Source organism: Medicago sativa, chromosome 1, assembly GCF_051527215.1.
Source record: "Medicago sativa cultivar Bolivia chromosome 1, Bolivia_mono, whole genome shotgun sequence".
Taxonomy (NCBI): Eukaryota; Viridiplantae; Streptophyta; class Magnoliopsida; order Fabales; family Fabaceae; genus Medicago; species Medicago sativa.
In genome coordinates, this window is record NC_140749.1 from 12239654 (window position 1) to 12262362 (window position 22709).

Here is a 22709-nt window from a genome sequence, read left to right on the forward strand (position 1 = left end):
AATAGAAATGGGTTAGGCCCATTAAGGTTTGAGAGATAAGCCCAATTGAATAGAGCACATATATAAACTCTAGTTGTTAGTGAAAATTAGGTTTCACAACATTTCACATTTCATTTCATTTGGGAAGAGAAGAGATAGAAGCTTGAGAGTAGAACAAGATCAAGGGCTAGAGCTTGAGGAGGGGATTCATCATCTAGGAGCTAAATTGAGGCTTGAATTAAAGATTCTTGGTGTTAGAGGTAAGGGGGTTAGTTTTTGATCATAATTTCATCATTTTTCATTTAAACCCATTTTTATGAAATTGATAAATTGAATCTAATTGCTCTGAATTCGTGCATAATTGTTGTTGTTATGATTGAGAACATGAATTGTATGATAATTGCATGTTAGTATGTGAATTAACATGTTGAAATGTGCATTTGTGGGTATATTGTGTTCTTGAGCAATTTTGATGAAAAATGAGGTTGTGATGTTGAATTGTGCATGAATTTGTGTTCATTAGTTGTTGTTGATGATTGTTGAACTGTTGGAATCAAAATTGTGTAACTGAAATCGTTGTTTATGGATTCATGAGGAGATTTGTGGTTATGTTGGTGTTTTGAAAGAATTTCGTGAATTTGATGAAATGAGCTATGTTGTTGTTCTTAATGCTTGGATCATGTTTGTTTAAGTGTATTGAACCTGTTTTGACCCATAAACACTTTCTGGAAGTTGATTTGGGAGTTGGGGGTTTGAAAATTGGGATTTTGGGCAAAAATGGTGTAAAAACCCGAAACTTCTGAGAAATTTCGCAAGAACGGCGCTAATAGCGAAACTGTCTGGACAAGTTTCGCTAATAGCGAAAATTTCGCTAATAGCGAAATTGTCTGGGAATTTCGCTAATAGCGCAGATTTCGCTAATAGCGAAATTGCCCAGAAACAGTTTTCTGTTTTGATTGTTTTGAGCTTTGGGGGACCAATCCAATACTTCTAAAATGTTTCTTTGGACTTAATTAACACCTGTTTACACCTTTAATCCCACTGGAACAAGATTTGAGTTGGTTTGGACTTGAATTTATGAAAATCGTCTAACTTTTGTAAAAACGGTCCAAACGTCAATTTTTCCAAAAACTCGTTTTCTCCGGAAATTGAAGTGGGATTAGAGTTGTATATTGTTTATATGATTTTTAAAAATGGATGTGATTGGTTCTATCAAGTTTGAACTTGTTTTGCTTTGAAAATGGAAAATTTTGTGAAAAGTGAAAAAGTGAGACGAACTTTGAGTTTTTCTTGAATTCGTCGTTTTTGGCCGATGAAATGCTTATGTATCCTCTACTGCACCTATTAGTGACTTGTGAGAATACATGGCATAGGCAATTGAGCTTGTAGAGTTGGTTTTGGTTCATAACTTCTAGTATTTTTAAACGGTGACTTTTGGAGACGAACTTAGTAGAAATGAATCTTGATGAACTAAAGCCTTACGAATCTTTTGTGAATGATCACATATGATTAAATAATTGTGTTTGAATGATTGTGGAAGGTTGAGAATGATGTTTATCATAAATTGTTGTGTTATTCCATTTTACTTGATTTATGTGATGTAAATGGAAATGAATTGTAAATCGATGTTGATGAATGTTGATGAATTTTATGTGAGATGTGATTGTTGAATGTATGGGCATGATTCTTGATAATGCAATGTTGTTGAGTTGTTGAAATGTAAAGGGATGTGTACTTTTACATTGTTGTTGATAGTTGTTATGTTGGAGTTGTGCATTATCGAGTCATTGCTATATGTCCATGCATCATACCATGTTGTTGTTGTTGTTGAAATGTAAAAGGAGGTGTACTTTTACATAGTAAGAGGAGGTGTACTCTTACTTAGATGTTTTGGTGGCATCTATTGTTGTTGATCTGGTACCACATGCATATATGTGTCAAGTCTAGGCGCATTGCATAAATTGAATTGTCAGATGGTTGTGTTTGTGATTGTTAATGATGGGTGGTAAGTGTGGACTTGTATTGCTTATATGATTGAATGTTGATGTTGGACATGTATGCAAATACCTATGAACTCTTTTATAAGTGTACATCTGCCTATTATGATTTGATTATGATTAATGTAATACTTACCCCCAGTGGTTTCGACCGCCTACCTGTCTGTATGGATGGGTAGACGTTGTGCAGGACTAGACGCTTAGTGAGTTTGCTTGTTGGATGTTTGGACGACGAGAGCTTGAAGATATATTTTGAAATATATTTTCATATGGATGTCTATTATGATTTGAGTTTGCTTGTTGCTACGTCCAAATTTTTGTTAATTTTAGCGACAGAACCTTTTGTAATGTTTAAAACTGGTCTCAAAAATTCGTTCAAAAATTTAGAAGTCTAATGATAATTAAACAAAATTTGTTTTAGTAAGGACTAAAATTACATGTAAATATTATTTGTAGGACTAAAAAAGTTATTCTAATTAAGTAAATACTAAACGTAAAAGTTCCCAATTTTATAAGGACCAAAAACATAGTAACTCTTACTTTTTTAATATTAGAATGCAAAATTACTTTGTTTTTGTTTATTCCAAAAAGTCTAGTGACTAAATTCACATACACTAAATGCATTAAAGTGAGAAATTACACGTTCAAATATGTATTTCAAATATTTCTACAACCTTTCATTACTTTCGGTATACATCTTCGACATTACGTTCTCGGGTTCAAATCAGTAAAAAATAAAAATAAATAACACCCACCATAATACTGTAACAAAAGGGTGCAAATTCTACCAAAAAAAGTTGGGTGCAAAAAAAATAATGGCTTTGAGTAAGTTCATCCCAAAAGATTCAAAAGATAACTTTTAAAGGGTTAAATATGTTTTTAGTCCCTATAAAATTACAAGCTTTCAAGTTTAGTCCCTACAAAATTTTCATTCACATTTAGTCCCTATTTGCATTTTAAAGGGACTATTTTGGAGGACTGAAAGTATCCATTTTTTGTAAAAAGTTTTCAAAATAAAGACTATTTTTACAAACTACAATATTTTGAAGGACTGAAATTACCATTAAAATTTTATAGGGACTAGACTTAAAAACTCATGATTTTGTAGGGACTAAAAAACATATTTAACCCACTTTTTAAAGACATTTTTTTATTTTTGGTCCCTATAAATATGTCAATTTTTCGTTTTAGTCCCCCTAAAATTTTTCTTCAACTTTTAGTCCCCTAAAAGTTTTTCATCTTCACTTTTGGTCCCTCTTTTAAAGTAAACTCATATGTAGAATTCATATTTTTGAATAAAAATTTTCAGAAAAATTTATAATATTACCAGGATCTCTCCAAAAAAAAAAAAAAATAGAATTTTTTAACAAAATATGAATTAAATATTATTTTTTTATATTTTTGTCGGTTAAAAATTCATATTTAATTTACGTTTTGTTAGAAAATTCTAAGTTTTTTTTTAGATTTTTTTTTACAATATTCCATACATTTCTGCACAATTTCATTAAAAAAAATACAAAATTTAACTTAAAAATAAAGACCAAAAGTAGTGAATGAAAATTTTATAAGGACTAAAAGTTGAAGAATAATTTTAAGACGGATAGTTAGTATATTTATAAGGACTAAAAATATATTTAACCTTTTATTTTATATTACCACATTCGATAAATAACTCCGCATTTCCCAGCATTAAATTCCTTAAAAAAAACATCCTAGGCATTTTTCAGCACAAGGATATTAAAGGACCTCAAAAGTGATTATCACCTTTGTAAAAAAAGAAAAGAAAAGTGATTATCACCTTAAACCCTCTTTGTTTCAATAAGAAACCCCTTATCCAATCCAACGTATAAGCAGAGCTTATACAATTTCAGTGCCACTTGCAATTATCGCCTTAAACCCTCTTTCTCACCAAAAACCCTCAAAACACAATGAAAAACTGAAATGAATCTCTCAGAACAATGATTCAATTCCAACGCAACTTCTTCTCCACCTCAACTCCTTCTCCTTCTCTTCGCAATCTCATGGTTAGTTTCACTCTAATCTTAATCTCTTCTTAATTTTCATTTAATTTAGCTTAATCACGTCATCATTAACTTAATTACTTCTTAATCTCTCTCTAGCAGTTTCAACTCAGATCATTTCACAATCCATTAATCTCGCCACCGCAGTTACCTCCGCACGTGAATGTAACTAACATCGCCGTTCACCGCCGTAACCGTTTTCCTATCCGTTCATTCAGCGTTATCAACAATGTAACTAACTTCACGAATTTGAAATCCGTTAACGTTACGTCTGTTAACAGTTTTGGCTCTCCGTTTAATGGTGTTGGAAGGAGTTCTCCCTTCTCGTCGACAGCGACGGAGAAGAAGAATAAACGGAAGAAAACGGTGAAAGCTGTTGCAGTTCGTGGTAAGGATAAGGATGTGAAATCTAGTGAACCTGTGGTTAAAGATGATGTTAAGAATGTGGATTTAGGGAAAACTGATTTGAGTGAAGAGATTAAGAGTGATGAAAAGGATTTGAAAGTTAATGCTGTTAAGAAGAAGAAGAAGAAGAAGCCGGTGCGGAGTAAGAAGAAAGATGATGTTAAGATTTCTCCGGCTGTAAGCGATTCGGTGGAAGTGGTTGGTAAAGTAGAAGTTTCGAAAAAACCGTCTTCAAAAGGGAAGAAGACTAATTCAAAGGTTAGTATCTAACTATGAAGTATTGATAATAACACATTACACAGGGATACTGACACCGACACCGACACCTAGACACATGGTAATTAGTTAGTTACTGACATGTAGATAGGGTAATAGTTAAAGAAAATAGAAGTGATTGAATACACGTGTCGGTGTTGCATTGGACACCGACTTGTGTCAGAGACACTCGAAATCAGTGTTGTCAATTGCGGATAGTGGAAAATAGTGAATTGTTAAAATTCCGCTACACAGTAGTTCTACCGTGCAACTATAGCCGATATTTGACAACACTTTGTACCAAATAGCGTGTCACAGAAGAATAGCAAATTGCCTAAATTTCTCTATGCTATAGTTAAAATTCTGCTATGCAATAGTGCTATAACGCCACTCTAGCCGTTATTTGACAACATTTTGTACCAAACAGTGAATTGTGGAATAATAGCGAATTGTCTGAATTCTGTTGTGCTATAGTGCCGCAATAACCACTATTTAAGAGCATTTCTAGAAAATGATGTGTATAATTAGTACAATGTTTTAAATTGTGATTGCTTAGTTATTTTAGTTATTATACAATCACTGAAACTAGAACAAAAACTGTGGCCCCAAAGCTGTTGTAGTTAGTACAAGTTTTGTAAACAAATGCTCAATTTTATTATTCGCCTAATTAAAGGGGGAGAAAAAACAAGGTATTGGATGGGGCTCGTCCATCATATTCCATTATTATTCTTTTTATGATTTCATTTCATCTATTTGTCAATCCAAACATAGCCTTAGCATTGTGGCCAAAGTTGCGGCCACATGCTTGCAATTTTTTGGGCATAAACCTTCTAGTTCACAGGGAAAAGGAGTAATCTGGTTCGCACTTTGAAACATTGCTATAGTGCTTGGTGTTGTTTTAAGGATTGATGCTAACATGGTTTGTTCAGGAGAGTGTGTCCGTTACCACTTCAAAAGAAACTACGGATAGTTCTGCTTCTACAAGGTCGAAAAAGAAGGAGGTAAACTCTTGCCAGGTTGATCTGGAGAAGCCGCTAGGGAAATTTACGGGAAAACCATTGTATCCACCCATGGGAAAGTCTGTGATGGTTGTGGAGTCTGTTACAAAGGCAAAGGTTATTCAGAGATACCTTGGTGATATGTATGAAGTCTTGCCAAGCTATGGTCATGTAAGAGACTTGGCTTCAAGGTCTGGATCTGTGCGACCCGACGATGATTTTAGTATGGTGTGGGAAGTTCCCTCATCTGCCTGGACTCACCTGAAGAGCATCAATGCCGCATTGAGCGGGTACATTCTCACATCCACTTACCTTAGTTTTCCAGTAGCATTGGTTGGTTATATTAATATAATTCTCTGTGGGTGCACTAATCACAATTGTTCTTCAGTATGATGTTATGTTATTATAGTAATTTGTTATTAATTTGCTTTACTAAATTAATAACATTAATAATTGGAATGGATTGTTTAACTTTCATGCTTTTATCCACTATTGCCTGGCTATCTGTGCGTTAAATTAATTAATTTTATGTTGTTTCACAGAGCAAACAATCTTATCCTTGCATCAGATCCTGATCGTGAGGGAGAGGCTATCGCTTGGCACATTATTGAGATGTTACAACAACAGGGAGCTCTGCATAATAATATTTTTCTGGCTAGAGTTGTCTTTCATGAAATAACTGAGCAATCTATAAAAACTGCTTTGCAAACACCACGGGAGATTAATGTGAATTTGGTTCATGCTTACCTTGCACGGAGGGCCCTTGATTATTTGATTGGATTTAACATTTCGCCATTACTTTGGAGGAAGTTACCAAGTTGCCAATCAGCAGGAAGAGTTCAATCTGCTGCACTTTCTCTAATATGTGATAGAGAACTGGAAATTGATCAATTCAAACCCAAGGAATATTGGACTATGGAGGCCATGTTTAGTATCAAAGAGCAGAGATTAACCAAGGACTTAACATTTCTTGCTCACCTAACCCATTTCAATTCAAACAAGTTGAATCAATTTTCGGTTACTTCTGGTGAGGAGGCAAGGGATATTGAAAGCAAAATAAATTCTGCAGACTTTCGGGTTATTAGCATGAAAAAAAATAAAGTTAGACGAAAGCCTCCAACACCTTATATAACATCAACACTTCAGCAAGATGCTGCCAACAAATTGAATTTCTCAGCAAGTCACACAATGAAGGTACTGATTTTAATTCATTCCAATCCTACTTCCCTACTTGACATAACCATGGCTGTAATGAACAATATCTGTTTTTCCTGTGGAATTATGATTTAATTAATAATTCTGTTTATTGAATTATGACCTAATTAATCTCTATTGAATTATGAGTGCAGCTTGCTCAGAAACTCTACGAGGGAGTTGAACTGACTAATGGTATATCAGCGGGTTTGATAACATACATCAGAACTGATGGACTCCATGTAGGTATCCCTTTGGTTGCATGAATATTGTGAAATTTTGTGAACTACCCTTTGTGTTTTGTATATAAATATCATATTATATATCATTATATCATTAACTGTCCACTTAAGCCGACCATGTCATCTCAAAATATATCCTCCTCTTTGTATTGTATTACTATTTCCCGTATTTAACATTGCTTTTCATAATATTATGTCATGCATCTTATTCTTGGCTAATTAAACATGTCCACTAATCTCCTGTTATCTTACATGAGATTGCAATTTTGATTTTTACTAGTCGGTTCGCACATGTGGATGGCTTTTATATTGATTTAGAGTGTCTTTCTGTCATTGAATAATTTTGTTTGTCAATGATCGTTTCTATTTTTAACACTTGGAGCTTTCTTTCCTAGATTTCTGAAGACGCTGTTGCCAATATTCGCTCCCTGATCATTGAAAGGTAATGTGTGCATCTCCATACCTATTTCTGCTTATGCTTGCAACTGACGCTACTAGAAGCTATTTTGCTTATACAGTCTTTTCGTGCATTTTTTCCGTAAAAATTACATTTTGCCTATGAAGCACGGACACAGACACCGGACACGACACGGACACTGACACGCTGACACAGCTAATAATTTGAAAAAATCATAATTCAGTGTAATTACAAGTGTCGGTGTCGGACACAACACGTGTCCGACACCGGGACACACCTAATCCGAAGAATGTCTGTGCTTCATAGCATTTTGCCAACAGACACGAGGGCCGTGTTTTGTCAAACCTTGGAAGTATGGCTTACCTGAAAAACTTCCACTCCCCTCGCTGACAATTACCCAGGCCCAAGCTAGGGCTTTAGGCCTCAAAATTTTGGGTCAAAAATGGCCTAAAAAAAGTTTAATTTGGTTAAAAATATTATATATGACAACATAGTTATATATGTTTCTCTAGTTGAGTTGGTAAATGTGAAGTCATGGTCTAAAGAAAATTTATATTTTTTATTTTATTTTCATAAAGCCTTGTGTAATTTTTATTTATTTTAAAAGGCCTCACAATAAAAGTTGCTTTAGGCCTCTAAACATGTTGGGCCGGCCCTGTAATCACCAATGAACTACGACTTTGGTGGTGCTATCATGCACAATTGTTGAGTGCAGTGGTGAGCTGCAATTTGCAGGAGCAGCCATCACAGTCACAAATCGCACTGGAATTTGCCTGTCGCTACTCGCAACTGCTACACGGGCTTCAATGTAACAAACCCCTTTTACCTTGGTGATCTTCGGCAACTTTCCTGCTACAATTTGGTGTATTCTGGACAGCACCTTCAAATGCTGAGACAGAATGTAGAAGAACTAAGAAAGAAGAAGGAAGAAGAAAGAAAACACAGGAATGAAAAAAAAAGTTGGAGAAAGATAAAGGTTTACAGCAGTGCGGTGGTGGGTTGAAAAAATAAAAGAGAAGAGGACATTTCAGTTTTAGGGTTTACATTTCACATAATGGGTTTTTAATATAGCCAACTCTTTGCGAAGTATTATTTCCCTAGTCTAACCAACAACTGTGAAAATATATTAAAATGAAACAGACAAGAGAATACCTAAAAATTACTCTAACATGTCTAAGTAATAAAATAAAAAAAAGGAACTCAAGAAAATTATTTATATGTATAGTTGGGAAGTGTAGTTTAGTTCTATCTAGGTTTAAGGCATTTTTCGTTACATTTTTCCCTTAGCACTTCTGTCTGAAGTTGCATTGTTATTTTTATTTAAATTTGAATGCTTATTTTCTGGTTTAAGCAAGTTTTGATTTATCTAATGTGGGTTTAAATTTACTGGGTGCAGGTATGGACAAAATTTTGTTGCACAAAGTCCGCCAAAGTATTTTAAAAAGGTAAAAAATGCACAAGAAGCCCATGAAGCCATTAGACCGACCGACATACGCAAGTTACCATGTAATATGTGATATGCTTTCATAAATATTTTACTTCAATAATGAACAAAGGGCCAGAGCTAACAATATTACTTCTTGTTGACTTGTCAGCAATGCTGGCTGGGGTGTTAGATGAAGAATCCTTGAAGCTATACACACTTATATGGTCAAGAACAGTTTCTTGTCAGATGGAACAAGCTGTTCTTGAGAAGGTTAGAACACAATATCTATCGAGATAAAGTATAGAATGTTAGAAGTATGTTTTTTAATTTAGTTTTTTTTTTTTTTTAAAAAAATTTTGTTCGGATGATTGGCTGTAGATTGATTTAGAATTCAAATTTTCAAAGTGAAGCAACATTTTTCTACTTTTTAGATGGTAAAAAAATTTCTTAAGGAAGAGAGAAGTATAAAGAAAGTGGAAAAGACGTACTTCCAAGAAAAGGAAGCAAAACTGCAACCTAGGAAATTGGAACATCCAAACATGTAACAGAGCACGCCAACCTTTCTATTAATGTCCGAAACCACCGTTGGCGCTAAATACACCATGAACCGAACACGTAAGGGTGGCTATTAAATAACCTGTGTCAAATAAAGTCTTGAGTTGCATCGACTAAAGAAATGCAACGAAAGAGCATATCTCAAAATTTGGCCTCTTTGTGCAAGCCAAAACCTCTTAAATTAGTTATAGGAGAAACTGAACCAAAAAACCAAACAGTTCATTCCAAAAGGAAGTAGATCTAAAATTTATAGTTCACGCGCTTCAATTTGATGTTTCCTTATGTCTTTCTGATTCCAGATACAACTTGATGTTGGAAATGCTGATCAGTCTATTGTGTTACGGTCTGCTAGCTCGAGGGTTGAGTTTCCTGGATATCGGGCAGTGTTTACGGTATGGTTAGTTTTTGCAGATAAGTTATATTGTGAGGTGATGTTATTTAGCCTTGTGATGGTGTGTAGTCATTCATATAATAGTTGATTATGCTTTACAAATAATGAGTTTTTTTTGTTCATTATACTTATTCCTGCCAAGGCCGGTCCCAAGCCCGGGTAAAAAAAGAGGGCTGTGTCAGGCTTCGACATCCAACGTAAAACTTTTTAGAATCTCTATGACATGGACAACTTACGAAATAGTGTGAATGCTAGGTCGTTGCCCGAAGCAATGCGCTGTATAGCTCGAGTATAGTGTCCAAATATGGTTTATGATAGAACATTATGGCATAATTTGATCCATGTGGCCGACCCCACTTAGTTTAACAAGGCTTAGTTGTTGTTGTTGCTATTTGTTTATTATACATTTATACTGATACTTATTATTATTATGATGATAATCATAATTGTTAATTTCCATCTAAGTAATTGTTGTTATTATTATTATTTTATTGTTATTGATGGACCGTATTATTTTCAGTTCGTTTACCAGTTAGCTGCAATTGGGTAACAAGCTGGTTTTATAAGGATGAGTTAGATCCAATGTGAAAATCTAAAATGGTATCAAAGACTATCGTTTTGGGCCACCCATCATTTACCTCCACACACGGGCATGAGGGGGTGTATTGGAAAACCAAGTCCCACATTGATTAAATATAAGGCCTGACTAGAGTTTATAAAGAGTGGCACCCCTCACCTTACAAGCCAGTTTTGTACGGATCAGTTAGACCCAATATAAAAATCTAATACTCTCCACATAAAAAAAAGTATATTGAAATGCAGAGATGCTTGTGGGTCTATACTCTGTTGTGTTGTGGGTATTACTTGATAAAAAGAGACTTACGGGATTCTACGTAGTTTACATTGGATTCAATTGAATTCGATCCTTTCTGTATAAATATGTGAGGCTGTGTAGGTTTTGTACGGATGAGTTAGACCCAAAATAAAAATCTAATACTCTCCACATAAAAAAATGTATATTGAAATGCAGAGATGCTTGTGGTTCTATACTCTGTTGTGGGTATTACTTGATAAAAAGAGACTTACGGGATTCAGCGTAGTTTACATTGGATTCAATTGAATTCGATCCTTTCTGTATAAGTATGTGAGGCTGTGACACAATTTTGTTTTCGACCAATTTTGTGTAGGTTCCTGTTAAGTATCAGTGCTTCAAATGTTTAAGCACTAGGTCCATGAATGGTTTTGTATCTCCATCAATTTAAGCTAAAGTAGAGAATGTCCACATATACTGTACCTTTAAAAGAGTAGGCCAGTAAAATAATATTCTTGAGACTTATGTATGGTTCTTTTTCACTCCTAGGACATTGTCACTGAAGCTGGACGAGACAGAGACAGTGACGGATCCAATCATGATCTAGCTTTTGAGGTTCTAAATTCATTAAAGGTAATATATTTCTGGAAATTTATTGTTTCTTGTGCTTTTGAAAATGATTTCACGCCTCTCCATTCATGTGCCAGTCTGTGCGTTGTCCCTTTGTTTGTATACACTGCTTTTCTTGGCTTCCTTATGTTGCTTTTAAAAGGACTGTCTTGGCATATATACAGATAAAACAGCAAGGGCTCTTGTAAAATTTAAATTGTAGTAGTTTCATGTCTTCCACGGTCTATTTTATTATTTTTCTAGTGGGGGTAAGCCAACTCTTCTAAATGATTTTGTGGTTAGGTGAAGGCTAGATAATAAATTTTTCCTCTAGCCTTCCGCATGCAATAGCCGCTTGGATTTAAAGTTTGTCTATGTAGAATTCCATTTTACCTTGTGCGGAAATTAAGCTTTATTTGAAAGAATGGGGCAGCAACCATTGCACACTGATCACTTAGTAAATAGGTTTATGGGGGGGACATAATTGCATGTCAGGGATCAACTTTATCGGAGGCTCAGGAGTGTGTTTATGTCTGAAAGTTGCCTATTCATTTTGCTAATTGTTCTTACCTTGCCTTATGCTAGGTTTGTTATGTATCTTTTTTGTGTTTCCAATCAGTGAGTTCCCATTTATGGTGCAGAAAGTTGTACATATCAATCAGAAACGGACTTGCACCATTAGTAGATCAAAACTAATTCCCGATTGCGTTATTTTTTGACATAAGTGCTTTTTATTTATGCTTCGATATTTATTGATGCCGTAAATTATTTAACACCTTTCCCTCATTGACTTTTATTATATAGACAGATGATTTGTTACATCTTGTTCAAACTGAGGCGAGTCAGCACCATACACAACCACCACCACGTTACTCTGAGGCATCACTGGTAAGTCATTCTGTGTTTTTTTTTTTTGGATAATCATTGTGTCTTTCGTTATGCTTAAAGAAGTATTATAGACCATGACTGCACTGATTTCAGCTGGTACTACTCTTTTGTTGTATGTAGAACTTATTCTTGATATTGGAATCCTAACAACGGGTTATATATTATGAATAGATAGATATTGCATTATAACATGCCTGGAAGTATGTTACATACATCCTTTGAGCAATGCTATTGCTAGGTTTCAAAATGTTGGTTTTTATTTTACTAGATATCGTACTGTCTTGAGGCAATTCTGAATGATTTGTAGTATGATCTTAATAGCTGGTCTTGAGTAATGAGCAATACCCATTTCCTTTAGTTGGGGTAATACCTGATTCAATTCAATGGTGAACTGTCTATTATATTAAAGCTTTCCTTTTGTTTATTGGATTTTCTTTTCCTTCCAACAGTGTACTTCTATTATTTCTCATTAAAACTTCAAAATCCTGCATCTCTGTTAATTCATTTGAAGATAGAAAGTCGTGCATAATGAAATACTGTTTCACACTTAGTAATCTTGGGTTTGCTGTTAACTAGTGTCATTCCCTCAAACTTTATAACCTGTGCTGTCAGCTTGTGCACAAACATGCTACATTTGGAGTTTCGTTACAACATACTTGTTTATCGACTTCCCGGTGAACTATATGGATGGCTACAATGCATATATTGAATTCTTTATCATGTAAATGTTTGTGACTTGTAATGTTAAATTATCTTTTACTGAAATAAACAGATCTGTTGCTACATATTGAGTTCAACATGAACTGGAACTGCTTTAAATATATGCTTTGTGCTGGCAAATATTGAATTCTTTTTCATGTAAATATTTGCGACTTATAATTTTAAATTATCTTCTATGCTATCTGAAATAAATAAATAAATATATCTATTGCTAAATATTGAGTTCAACATGAACTGGAGCTCTTTTAAATATATGCTTTGTGCTGGCAAGGAGGAGATAGAGAGCTTTGATTTCTTTTGCATCTTGTCTGTTTTGTTTTCTCTTTTTAGGATTTCTCTTATGCTATTTGCATGTCATAGGTTAAGAAACTTGAAGAGCTTGGGATTGGAAGACCTTCAACGTATGCAAGCACATTAAAAGTATTAAAGGTATTTGACTTGGAGATAGTCTAATGTCATAAGCATACCATGTCTTTTCTATCTTATTTCATGTCAAGGCTAACAATTAAGTTACAAATCATGATTAAATATAATTATGTTCATTGTTCACATTCTTGATTTATGTAAAGAGTTATGAGCTCTCATTTGTTTCTTGCTTCAGGATAGAAACTACGTGACAGTAAAAAGCCGTGTTATCTCTCCAGAATTTCGTGGTCGTATGGTAAGCTTTGGTCATGGATTTCTAAATTTATTGTTTGCTGGGATGAAATTACCAGTTCTATTGTTGTACTATATTATTAATATGCTGCAAAAGAAGACTTCAACTGATGTTGGTCTTGCTTTCAGTAGCTTGAACTTTTGGAATCTATTGATTTATATCTTTTCTCGGTTGTTTTTCCCTTGCTATGTGTTGTAAATAGTGAAGTTTTACTATTATTTTTAGTAATTTGTAATTGGCCCATTTGTCATTAGTCAGGCCCATTAGGTTAGAATAGCCTATATAAACACGTTAGTGGTTGTACATTATTTATTTCTGAAATATAATATATTCAATTTTCACACTATGCATATCGACCCTCTAATTTCAAGCTACAATACTTGTACATATTCACAGATATATTCCTTTTAATTATGAGAATCAATAATAAATGCAATTTATCTGATATATGATTGGTTCTGTGCTCTTTTTACCATTGTCTGCAGTTTTTTTCCTATTGTCTATACAGTTTTAAATTAACTAAATACTGCTATATTCGTTTGATTGATCATTGCCGTGGGAACATTTCTCCTGTTACCTTTATTGTACATGCGGCAATGTTATAAATATGTTGTCTTTTATTGGGCCCATAAAAGAAATCCGAGTCAAGCCAGTTTGAATCCTTGTCATCTGCTTCACTGTTTTCCATAATGCATAGGAAATGACATTTGAAAATATGGGTGAATTTGCATACTATGCAGATTTGAACAACTTTAAATTATCAATACATTCCTCAGTATTTTATAGAGCAATAATCCCTCTCCCTCTTCAATGAGCCTTTTATATTTAATTCCCCACAAATCTCTTCTGCTCATGAGATACACGGGGAATATGATAATTATTCTTTATATTATAAATTAAATATGGGTCCTTTTGGTTTCGTATTGTACATGACTTAACTCATGATAAGCTTGTCCATCTTCAATTATCTTTTGCTTTGTAGAAGTTAGATGTGTTGTAATTTATGCTGTTTTTCTGTGTGATATTTAGGTTTCAGCTTTTCTGTCACATCATTTTTCAGAAGTCACAGACTACAATTTCACTGCTGACATGGAAACTGAGGTATCTACTATGATTGTGTCCCCTCCCCACTTGATCTCTGCCATGTATTTTCAATCATTTTTCTTAAGTTATGCAAAATCCTAGGAAAGCAGGCTTTGGAATATTATTTATATTCTTACATGTTTTGGAAAAATATTCACAGGAATCTATTTTGCTCATGCTTCCCCTCTTTTTCATTACCATGAAGGTTGGGAACATTGCATTCTCACGGCAATGAAGATTATTTTGAACTCAACCAATTTTTTTCACTAAGTTAAATTTTAAAAATATTTATAGGAATATTCTATGATTACCACACACATATATAAATACGTACGTAGGAGCTAGTTATGAATCTTTCTTCGAATATCGGTCCCGGGAATATGATTTTATACTCTCCCCCTCCCCCTAAAGCTGTATATTTGTACTGCTATTGCAATTGTAATGTGACATCTAGGATTGTTGATTTTTATTTTGTATTTTAAAAATATTATTGCCTCCTTCCCTGCCCCGTAACGTTTTTATTTGATTTTTTGCTTACTGTCTGAGATAGGTGGTCATTGTTATTTGCATATCATTTCTTCAATAAAAAGTGTCATTTTTTTTTTCTTTTTCAGCTTGATAATGTTTCTGCTGGAACAACCAAATGGAAAGGCCTCCTTGGAGATTATTGGACGCGGTTTAAATCATATTGTGACCGTACTTCTGATGTTCATATTCACCAGGTTTGGAATCTCTCTTCTTTGCTCAATGCTTGCCATTTTGGGGTCTCAAATCACGTTTTTGTTGATATGCTATCTTGGCAATGTTTTCAGTGCACTTTGTATATTTGCATATGCTGTTAGTGACTCTGATAGCCTGGATTAAAAAATGTGCAGCATATTTTTCATCTTATCTACACATTAATTATTTTTATGCTTGCAGGTTGAGAAGATGTTAGAAAAAAAATTTGAGGATTATTTATTTGGCTCTTTCCCAAACAAGAGTCGTTCGTGTCCAAGGTAAGTTATGTCATGTTATGGATAGAAATAGTTAAATATTGATCTCATCATGTGTGCCACACCCTCATGATTCTATGTTTATGCTGCCGTACTTTTGTCGTAAAAGAGATGATAACAAGATAAGTGTGCGCACCTTACTGTCAAACTGTTAAAAGTTTAAGAATTTATATACTTATTGGTTGTGAAACTTGGTTGACATTGCATCATCCACTACCGTTTAAAATTCACTGATACAGCCTTTCCTAGTAAACAGTATTTGCTGACCCTGTGGTGTATAAATTATATGAAATCACATTCGTAATTTTCTAGTTATACAGGGGTAAATTTTGTGTTTTGAATGTGATTATGCTGATTTTGTTTGTAGAAAATGGTTTGTTGATTGCATTCATTATATACTGCCTGATTTGTTTGTCAGATATTCTCCTGATAACTTCTTATTTGACTTGTTTCAGTTGTACGGAAGGCACACTGATATTTAAAGTAAGTAGATTTGGTTCTGGCTACTTTATAGGCTGTGATCAACATCCGAGGTGCAAGTGAGTATTATACTACATATCTGCTTTGTAGGTTCTAAGTTATATCCTAACTGTTGTGATTTTCACACAATGATGTACTTGTATGCTACTTTACACATTTGGAAGAATGGTGGTTAGTTATGTTTTCTCATCAATGCAAAGAAACCTAAGTTACTGTATAGTTTGATTATTATGAATCTATGATACAAAAAATAATGAGGTCCATGTGCAATTAATCATTTGACTTCAAATTGTCAAAAAGGGGCCAGTAGCACGAGCTTTTCATTTAAGTAGAAGCAAGAGTATATGAAAATGTAAGGTTTAGAAAAATATTAATTCTAGATTTAAGTTGTGTGAAAATTGGAAGCCAAATCATACCATAAGTAATACGATTAAACTATCTTGGGTCTATCATAGAAAATGTTTTTAAACTCGAGATCCTGTGTAGAGTCAGGAGGGGCTGCAGGATTGTAACTGAGTATTGTAACATTGATTATAAAATCCTACCTAAAATCCACTGAAAACAGAGTTTTTTCCTGCAGTAGCTACTTCTGCCCATCAAATCACTCATTCAATTCGATGAGGGTATCTCGCCTGTGGTCTGGGTTTATGTTGAGAACGGTGAAGACCTCTGGATTTCCTGTTAAGGAGTGTTGATTAGATGGAGAATAATCCAACAGAAGTAAATTTTTAAAAGGGTTTAGTTTTAAATGGTTTGCCATTAGACATGACTCACAAAAGGATTTAATTTATATACACTTACAGTGCAAACTTTTTTTACACGTGCATCCAATCAAATCAAGCTCATGTAGATATTTTAGGAACTAATCGTTCCTAAAAAAACACATTAATTTGTAGACCTGCTAATTTGTAAACTTTTTAGGAATTCCCCTTGCGAAACACTTCATCGTTGGAAATTATAAATTTATGAGTGGTACTTGTGATTTCTGAAAACAGGTACATTGCTAAAACATATTATGGTGACGAGGAGGAGGATGATACACCTCAGCCAAACAAAACTATGATAGAGGAACCAAAAGTCCTAGGTTTAAATAGTTCAAATGAAAAGGTAACCTTGGCCCTGTCGTATGTTTTAATGGACTGGTGTAATTTGACTTGTTTGAACTGCTAAATATTGTGTATAATTGGTATTTCTTTTCCCTCAGGTTCTTTTGAAAAATGGTCCTTATGGAATCTATGTTCAACTCGGAGAAGACGGGAAGGAATACACACCTAAAAGAACATCTGTTCCTTATGTACGCCTTACTAGCATTTTCAACCTCTTTCAGGCAGTTTAGTTAATTTTTTTGGCTGTGAATAGTGTATCAAAGACATGAAAAATTTGTCTACCATTTTTCTTTCACTCCTCTAGGAATCAGAGAGCCTAGTCTCTCCCAAACCACACCAAATGACAACCGAATGTCTATTATGAGTCATCCTTATTCTATTTATACACAATACATACTAATAATTACAATTGGCCTAATTTAATTTGGGCCCGCATCTGACATTTACATGTCTAATAGGCGGCCTACTAACAGAATATTAAGACTTTAAAATATTGTAACTCATAAAATGTGGGTTATTTCAGGTTAAGGATTTGGACTCTACCACCCTTGAAGAAGCACTTGCGTTACTACAATATCCAGTGACATTGGTACGTTTCTCAATTATTGTTGAGCTCCTTGCATGTTGATTTCGCATGTCAATTTTTGACAGCCCGGTTTATGATGAAATAATTGAGTTTTATACATATGGTTATGATGTATGACAATCTTGGTGTAGTAATAATATCTTATAAACAAGAAAGAGTTTAATTGATATAAACCATCGGCGTAATTTTTTTTTTTTTTTTTTACACATGCATGATGTATTGTCACATCATTTAATGCGTTAAAAACACATGACTTGTCATACCTCATTAATTGATGCGGCAACACATCATTGGGTGCATGTGTAAAATTTTTATACATTGACCGTATATGTAAATTAAACTGAACAAGAAAAGTCCAAGGCAAATTTTCAATCAATTGAAGGATTACTGTTTAAAAAAAGAATATTCAGCTTGCACAGTGAAGTCAGTTATTATTATGCGCAGTGAAGTTAGTAAATTCTCCCCAGTGTTGTGTTCTGTAGTCATTGCTAACTTATTAAATGTTTTCTTCTGGATTTAGGGTAAGCATCCTGACGATGGAAAACCTGTCATATTAAAGGTCGCAAAGCTTGGCTATTCTATTAGACATGGAAAGACAATTGCTCCTGTTCCTAAGGTACTATTGTAGTTTCATTATTTTTATCAATATTTTATTTCCTTCCAGTCTTTGCAACCACCGCAATGGACGTTGTTAGCTATGAAAGGAACAATATGGTTCTGAGTTCATGAGTGTTGTTTTAAGTGAAATTGTGTTTCTGCATTTTTTTAAGGAAAAAAAAAAAAAACTAATTTTCAATGTTCAAATCTGAGCCATTTAAATCCTTCATTGCCACGTGGCTGACGTCTATGAAAGGAACATGACTAAATGGATGTGAAAGGAAATGGAAGGGATACAGAATCATTTGACCAACTCGTCCATCTGATAATATATTATTTTACTTATTTTGTTATAGCTTTAACACTCGTGTCCACTACTTGTGAGTTGTGACTACCAATGTTTGTTTTGTGTATATGTACGAGCTCTAATTTAATTACACCAGTTTTAACTGGGTATGTTCCTTGACTTTTCCCCCCTTTAAATTGGTATCCAGAGTATGAAGCCAAGTGAAATCACCTTGGAATAGGCCCTTGAATTTTTATCAGGCGATAATGTGAAAACTGTTGGTGCGAAGCCCAAAAACACCAAGTAGTGCTTGCTTGATGAGCCTGTGATTTTCTTTCAACTGATACAATTTGATGGTGAGTATGAGGATAAGTTTTTAAATAATTCCCAATTTTGACAGTGATGGAAATTTTCCTTCCAAATCAATTGGAACAACCGTAGGGTCAGAGCTAAACTGTAGATCAACCATAGAATCAAATTGAGCAACTCAGTCGATAAGATTTGATCAAAGTCAGTATTCCCTTCCTTTAGTCAAGTTCCTTTAACAGATGTCTGCCACATGGCAATTAAAGATTTCAATGACCCAAATTAAAAATTTGAAAATCAGTTTATTTTCAATTTAAAAAAAAAGAAGAGAATAAATGTTTTTAGCGTAAGGATAAACCCTTTTTATGAATGTGGAAGCAGTGCCGCTTCCCCAGCTGCCATAGCACTAGCAGCCCTTTGTTGATGTCTTGTACTCAACCATCCCCAGCTGCATCACCACCCTAACAACCCACCACTGCGTCGCTGAGGCTTTGTTTGGAAGTCTGGAGAAGGAGGCGAGGGGAGGGCTTTGGAGGTTGGAAAATAGAGGGATATGGAGAAATCTTTCACATTTTTTAAAAGAGTAATTTTTTAGAGAATGGTATTAATGCGTATGATTGATATATTTTTAATTTTAAGAATACTATAACAACATAGATTGAATTTGAATTCATATAAAACCTCCAAAACCCTCCTCCAATACAATTTTTGAGCTCCCTCAAATGAGGTGGATTTTGTATTTTGAAGAAAAATGAACCCCCAAAACCCTCCCCTTTCAATGTCCTTTATTTCTTTCACTTGCTCCTTCCTTGTTTCCAAAACCCTCCCCTCCCCTCCCCTCCAAACTCCCAAACAAAGCCTAAGTCGCCGGCACCGACACTATTACAGGTTCTATTGAATCCTAAAACAGAAAAAGGAGAAAATGAAATTTTACAAAATAAGTTCATGAATGATGCAAGAATCACATAGGAGCATGAAGTGGCAGCACATAGGAGACACAACGGTGAGGCAGTGGTGGCATATCACCAAGCATTGAAATGGCAGCGAGACTGTGTAAGGGAGAGATGTAGTGGAGAGATGGTGAGATCCCGTGGCGGAGAGACGGCGTGGGGAGACAAAGAGGAGAGACTGAGATGTCTTGGCGGAGATGATGAAGAGAGACAGTGGTGGAGACGATGAAGAGAGACGGAGTGGCGGAGATGGCGAGACAATAAGGTTCTGATTCACGAATGTTGTTTTAAATGAAATGGTGTTTCTGCATTTTTTTAAGAACAAAAGCTAATTTTCATACTTTTAATTTGAGCCATTTAAATCCTTCATTGCCATGTGGCTGACATCTGTGAAAGAAACCTGACTATATGGATGCGAAAGGAAATGGAGGGGATACAAACTCGTTTGAGCAACTTGTCCATCTGATAATATATTATTTTACTTATTTTGATATAGCTTTAACACTCTTGTTTCCACTACTTGTTTGTGACTACCCTTGTTTGTTTTGTAAATTTGTATGAGCTCTAATTTAATTACACCAGTTTTAACGGGAACGGGGTATGTTCCTTGACTTTCCCTCCTTTTAAAATGGTATCCAGAGTATGAAGCCAAGTGAAATCACCTTGGAAAAGGCCCTTGAATTTTTATCAGGCGATAATGTGAAAACTGTTGGTGCGAAGCCCAAAAACACCTAGTGCTTGCTTGATGTGCCTGTGATTTTCTTTCAACTGATACATTTTGATGGTGAGTATTAGGACAATTTTATAAATAATTCTCAATTCTGACTAAATTTTGACAGTGGATGAAATTTTCTTTCCATATCAATTTGAATAAACATAGTGCCAGAGCTAAACTAAAGACCAACTATAGAATCAAATTGAGCAACTCAGTAGATGAGATTTGATCAAAGTCAGTATCCCCTCCATTTAGTCAAGTTCCTTTAACAGATGTCTGCCACACGGCAATTAATGATTTCAATGACCCAGATTAAAAATTTGAAAATCAGTTTATTTTCAGCTTTTTAAAAAAAAGAGAATACATGTGTTTTAAGAGAGAGAAAAACCCTTTCAGTTTTTATGAACGTGGAAGCAGTGCCGCTTATATCTCTGCCATAGCAGCCCCTTGTTGATGTACTCAACCATTCCCAGCCACATCACCTTCCTAACAGCCTACGTCTGCGTCGCTAAGTTGTCGGTGCCGACACTATTACAGGTTCTATTGAATCCTAAAACTGAAAAAAGAGAATGGAATTATGGCATTATACAAAATAATTACATGAATGATGCAAGGATTTCATGGGAACATGAAGTGGCAACACAGGAGACATAACAGTGATGCAGTGGTGGCATATCGTCGAGCAGTGAAATGAAATGGCAGCGACCGTGCGATGATGTGGGGAGACAAAGAGGAGTGACTGTGATATGTCGTGGCGGAGATGAAGAGACGAGTGGTGGAGATGATGAAGAGTGGTGGAGATGGCGAGAGGATAAGGTTCTGAGTTCACTAGCGTTGTTTTAAATGAAATGGCGTTTCTGCGTTTTTTAAGAAATAAGCTAATTTTCGAAGTTTTAATCTGAGCCATTTAAATCCTTCATTGCCATGTCGCTGACATCCGTGAAAGAAACCTGACAATATAGATGGGAAAGGAAATGGAGGGGATACAAACTCATTTGATCAACTCGTCCATCTGATAATATATTATTTTACTTATTTTGATATAGCTTTAACACTCGTGTCCATTGCTTGTGAGTTGTGACTACCAATGTTTGTTTTGTAATATTGTATGAGCTCTAATTTAATTACATCAGTTTTAACTGTGTATGTTCCTTGTCTTCCCTCCCTTTAATTTGGTATACAGGATATGAAGCCAAGTGAAATCACCTATGAAAAGGCCCTTGAACTTTTATTAGGTGATAAAGTGAGAACTGTTGGTCGGCCCCCAGACAAGACTAAAGTTGCAGATGTTGAAGCTTAATAAGATTTTGACCTGGATAATTAGCATGAGTGTGATTAACAAGACTAACTTATTGAATAAGCGACTAGCCAAGTTCGAAGATTATGCAACCAGGAGTTGCAACTCAGTCCCAGATGAGTGAGGGAAGATTCTTTTATGGAGCCAAATGAAGATTCTTCTATGGAGCCAAATGTATACCAGTAATTCATCAATTTTGTTCCATGTTCTTTTTTGTATATATAGGCTGGCGAATCCGATTTATTTGATAGAAGTATAATCGTCCCTTTGTTGTACCAAAAGTCGACTTAAGTTAATAGTTATTAAACCCTGAAAGCTGATAATTTGTTTGACCTAAGGGTTGACATTCTTTTATCCTTAATTTATATTGTAAGGATGATCAAGCCACTCACCATAAATTCACAATAAAGTAGATAAAATATGTTGTCTTTTGTCTTGTACTTTTCTTTCTAATTTTTATCCATCTTTAGGTCTATGGTTTATTTTGGTCTCTTATTATTATTTATTTCATATTGAGTTCTTATGTTATGAACGTTATATCAACACATTCTTTCTGTTACTAGCTAGTTAGCTTTTATGGTAGTTAATAGATGATTTCTCAGTTGAGTTGATACTTAAGGGGGGACGAAATAACAACAAAAGTAAGATAAGAAAACAACGGAATTATTTTAATACAAGTATCTTTTGCCTTTGCAAAAAAAAAAAAAAATAGAAACAAAAATCAAGAGGGTTAAATTGAAT

The 22709-nt window shown here is 34.6% G+C and overlaps 1 protein-coding gene across 8 annotated transcripts; it reads left to right on the plus strand.

The window, feature by feature from the left end:
• Positions 1–3808: 3808 nt before the first annotated feature.
• On the plus strand, positions 3809–22408 carry LOC146952727 (DNA topoisomerase, type IA, core). 8 transcript variants are annotated; one of them, XR_015007403.1, is made up of 24 exons: positions 3809–4000; positions 4097–4660; positions 5587–5945; positions 6198–6849; positions 7005–7091; positions 7487–7533; positions 8906–9015; positions 9105–9205; positions 9790–9882; positions 11242–11325; positions 12106–12189; positions 13270–13338; positions 13511–13570; positions 14597–14668; positions 15265–15372; positions 15572–15648; positions 16101–16184; positions 17121–17232; positions 17330–17419; positions 17755–17820; positions 18338–18433; positions 18909–19056; positions 20596–20740; positions 21855–22408. XR_015007403.1 is itself a non-coding variant. In XM_085704958.1 (23 exons), exons 1-22 carry the CDS (start codon positions 3935–3937, stop codon positions 20689–20691), a joined length of 3177 nt encoding a protein of 1058 aa, XP_085561084.1. In that variant the 5' UTR covers positions 3809–3934; the 3' UTR covers positions 20692–20740; positions 21855–22408. The 8 variants fall into 8 exon arrangements, 4 of the variants coding, with proteins under 4 accessions (XP_085561084.1, XP_085561090.1, XP_085561070.1 ...); XR_015007405.1 differs by having other exon boundaries at positions 4100–4660; XR_015007404.1 differs by lacking the exon at positions 20596–20740.
• The last annotated feature ends 301 nt before the right edge of the window (positions 22409–22709 follow it).